General features: G+C 56.7%; 1 protein-coding gene across 5 annotated transcripts in view; it reads right to left on the bottom strand.

Annotated features, from left to right (window-relative positions):
• Window positions 1-11: 11 nt before the first annotated feature.
• The window catches only part of DPF1 (D4, zinc and double PHD fingers family 1), a 9,341-nt gene continuing 5,547 nt past the window's right edge, over window positions 12-3,805 (bottom strand). For 2 of the 5 annotated variants that reach the window (XM_008592080.1, XM_008592078.1), the window contains exons 8-11: window positions 3,008-3,058; window positions 2,801-2,920; window positions 1,498-1,590; window positions 915-996 (exon numbers count right to left, since the gene is read on the bottom strand). In XM_008592080.1, the coding sequence (XP_008590302.1) occupies window positions 1,538-1,590; window positions 2,801-2,920; window positions 3,008-3,058 (224 nt within the window). In that variant the 3' untranslated portion in view covers window positions 915-996; window positions 1,498-1,537. Of the gene's footprint in view, window positions 767-914; window positions 1,027-1,497; window positions 1,611-2,800; window positions 2,921-3,007; window positions 3,059-3,805 lie in introns of those variants that run through there. The other 3 variants (XM_008592081.1, XM_008592082.1, XM_008592079.1) reach the window with 3 other exon arrangements.

Here is a 3,805-nt window from a genome sequence, read left to right as displayed (position 1 = left end):
CTGGCAGCCACTGCCAGCAGGGGGGTGGGCACGGGGTGGGGCTCTGGAAAGTGGGGGGCAGGAGCAGAGTTCAAAACCATAGTTCACATCATGCAGTATCCACGGTGGGCACCAGAGGGGAAAAGGGATGGACACCATGCCCAGCCACCCTGGGCACAAGGGGGAATGGTGCCCAGCCTGGGTGGGGAGGCAGGACGGCTGCGACTCCAGAAACTGGGGGAGGGGCGCCAGGCAGGAAGCTGGCGTGGACTGGTGCCCAGTGGATGCTCTCAGCAGCGCCCCCTCCACCCGGCCAGGCCTTATAGGACTCTTCGTATATATTAATTTCTTTTCTTTTTTTTTTTTTTAACTTTTTGTCTTTTTCTTTAGAAAAAGGCTCTGTCCATGCCCCTGGCTGGCATCCACCACCCCCCATGCCCGCCAAGAGGCGGGGTATGGCTTTGAGGGGAGTAGAAGCCCCTGGTGCCCATTTGCCAAGGGATAGGAAGGAGGGAGGGAGGGGGAGGGGCACTGCTGGGCCCCCCAACCCACAGGGCAAACATTCCACTTGCACGGAGGGGAAGGGTGGCCCTGCCCCCTCTCTGGCTTCCCCCCTCCCCCTACCACTGTGGGGCATTAAGGGTGGGGCAAGTGTGGAGGAGCTCAGGCAGGTTGGCAAGCAGCACCCTCAAGGTCCAGGTGAGGCAGAGCCAGGCCTAGGTGAGGGTGATGTAGGCAGAGGCTTTTTCTTTCAGGTGCCGAAGGCAGAGGTGACAACTCCAGCTCCCTGCAGGGGCAGCCAGAGGACAGTGAGTGAAGCCCTGGAGTGGGCAGGTTTGCCCCAACCCCTTCCCATCCAGAAGACATGCTCTTTACCAACAGGAAGACACCTTTCCATTCCTCCCACCCACATCTATGCCCACCTCTTCTCTTACCTTCTGGGGGCTCTGCCATGGGAGGACTCAGGCAATACATGTGGTAACCCCGATCGCAGTCATCACAAAACAGCAGCTGGTCCTGGGGGGTGAGACCCGCCCAGCTGGCACCCTGGGGGCACGGGCACCAGAAACCGGGGTGGGGGGCTGGGGCAGGGGCCAGGTCAAAAGGGCTGGGGGAGGTGGTCCCTTCCAAGAGGAGAGGATTCTAAGAAGGTCTTTTCCTTATGGAATCTTTGCAGAACACTGCCTAGCCAAGCAGAAACACCCTGAGGTCTGTCAGTTTGCAATTTGTAGTCTGGGTTGTATAAGAATCTGGAATGCTTTAAATGATACTAAGATGATTTGATGCCAGCTCTGGAAGCAAAGGACGTGGGTTCAGATCCCAGCTCTACCCTTTTCCTAGTCAGAGAGATGACGAGTATAAAGGGCTGGGCTCAATTAATGGACACTAGCAATAATAATATGCATGTTACCATGCTCACCAGGGCAGGGCTCAGGGAACGACTTTAGGCTCGACTGGCAAAGGTGGAGGTGCCGGGTGGGGAGGGCAGCTAGAGCATGTCCCGGGGGAGGCACTCACGTCGTTCTCTGAGGTGCCACACAGGCTGCAGGACTTGCACTCAATGCACTGCCAGCGGTAGGTCCTCACGGCCGCCGTCATGTTCACCGTGAACTGTAAACACGAGGGGTGTCCTGGGGGCCAAGGGGCAGGGATGTGGTTAGGGGTCATCACACCCCTGCTGTGTACTGACCCCTGGGGAAGAAGTGGCTCAGCCCCACCCCTGGCTCCTAAGGCTGGGATGAGCTTCTGTGGTCCACAGCCTGACTCTCATGCCTGGCCAAGGTGCCCAGCAACCACATGGCAAGCGGCTGCACCGGGGCCACCTCAGTCTCCTGCCCGGCCGCCATGGCAACCACACTCTGCTCCCCAGAATACCATGGCAACCACATTCCATTACCACAGTGCTGTGGCAACCACTTTCTACCACCCACAACACCGTGGCAACCACATTCTGTTAACCACTGTGCTGAGACAGCCACATTCCATTACCCACTGCAGAATGGCCAACCAAGTCTGTTAACCACAGGAACGTGGCAACCACAGGAACGTGGCAACCACATTCTCCCAGCCATGCTGCTATGGCAACTACTTTCTTCAACGGGTGCTTACACCTTGGTTTCAGGGAACTAAAGCCCACTGCACGTGATGCCCCAGCAATCAAACTGTTACTGACAGTACTGTGCAATGCCAACCTATTAGTCATGCCACTACCCCGCTGCAGACACACGCAGCCACCATCCACGGTATCTGACACAGCCACTACCCACGGTGCCCAACACCTGCACCCACTACCCCAGTGCCATAGCAACTCCATTCCATTATACCAAATTGCCATGATAACCATATTTCACTATCCATGATACTATGACAACCACAATCATTACCCACTGTGCTGAGGCAACCGCAGCCTGTTACCCACAGTCCACCATGGGAAACCACATTCTATTAACCACAATTCTTCATCAAGCACATCCTTTTACCCACAGTACCCAGGCAGCAGTCATCCACTGTTCACATATCACTGTCCGCTACCCACAGCATGCCTTGGCACCTTCTCTCACGACTCTCCATGCCGTGGTAAGCACATGCCACTACTCATAATGCCCTGACAACCACATTCCAATATCCCCAAAGCCTCACTGACCCCACTCAGTGTCCCACAATCCTTAGCAGTTGAGTCGCTTCTCTGACTCTGGCCATGCACGGTGCTCCTGTCGTGCTCTGGGTTCCCACAGTCCTCACTCCCCTGCCTCCCATCCGCCAGGTAGATCCTGGACGTCCTCTCCACACGGCCTCCAGAAACCTCAGATGGGGGTGTCACCTGATCGCCCACAGTCTGCACAGGAGATGAGGTCCTCAGGACACCCTGTCTTCTTGGAGCCGCCCAGGCAGAAGTCACAGTAGCCATTGGGGATGACAGTGCCATCAGGTGCCTTCTTGGCTGAAAGACAGCAGGCAGTATTGGCACGGAGCAGGCAGGGGCACCCAGAGATTGTTGCAGAATAGGAGCGGGGGGAGGCATCCCTACCTGTGTGTTTCCTTTGTGCCTCAGGGACCCAGGCCAATTCTTTGTAAAACTCTAGGGGTGGGGGGACAGACAGAGGGGCTCTCACCACAGGCAAGGCTCCACCCTGCCCCCAGCCTCGGCCCCGGGGGTGGACCCCTCTGTCTAGGCATGGGGGACGTGGGGAGAGAGAGTAGCTACCTCCAACTGTGGCCGGTAGCAAAAGGGAGTTAGGGACAGGGGCACAAATGATTCTCACCAGGACCCCCAACTCTTTAAGGCAACTGATATGTCCTCTTTATTGGGTAAAATGTGGTAAATACAGCTTTAGGAAGGGCCCCCTGCCTCCCTTCTCATATATATGTCTACCAGCCAGACACCCTAACGAAGCCCCGATGGGATAAAAATTCAGTAGACACCACTGGCCAGGATCTGGTACGGAAACACTCAGAAGAAAAATTCTGAACACGGAGGTGCCAGCGTGTGTGGTGGGCATGGGATGAAGAGACTCGCCCTCTCCCTCCCAAGATGGTTGGGAAAACAGTCTCTCCACAGGCTGAGCCTCCCCCTTCCCCCATCCCTCAGCCGTCAGGGTTGGCATGGGATTGGCACGGGCGGACGCCATGGGCTCCTGGGCCACAGAACCTGCCCCTTGGCCAAAGCTTAGCAGAGAAGGGAGAAAAGGAGGCAGGGAGGGAGGGGTCTTCTAGCACCCCCCCCCCCCAAGCTGTAATTTAAACAAGAAATCAGACCCAGAAATATTACTCCTGGCCAGGAGCAAGGTGGGGGTGGGGGGTGAGAGAGAGAGAGAGAGAGAGAGAG

Source organism: Galeopterus variegatus, unplaced genomic scaffold, assembly GCF_000696425.1.
Source record: "Galeopterus variegatus unplaced genomic scaffold, G_variegatus-3.0.2 Scaffold7561, whole genome shotgun sequence".
NCBI classification, from domain to species: Eukaryota; Metazoa; Chordata; class Mammalia; order Dermoptera; family Cynocephalidae; genus Galeopterus; species Galeopterus variegatus.
The sequence above is the reverse complement of the archived record's forward strand: the minus strand, read 5'-3'. Positions and strand labels throughout refer to the sequence as shown.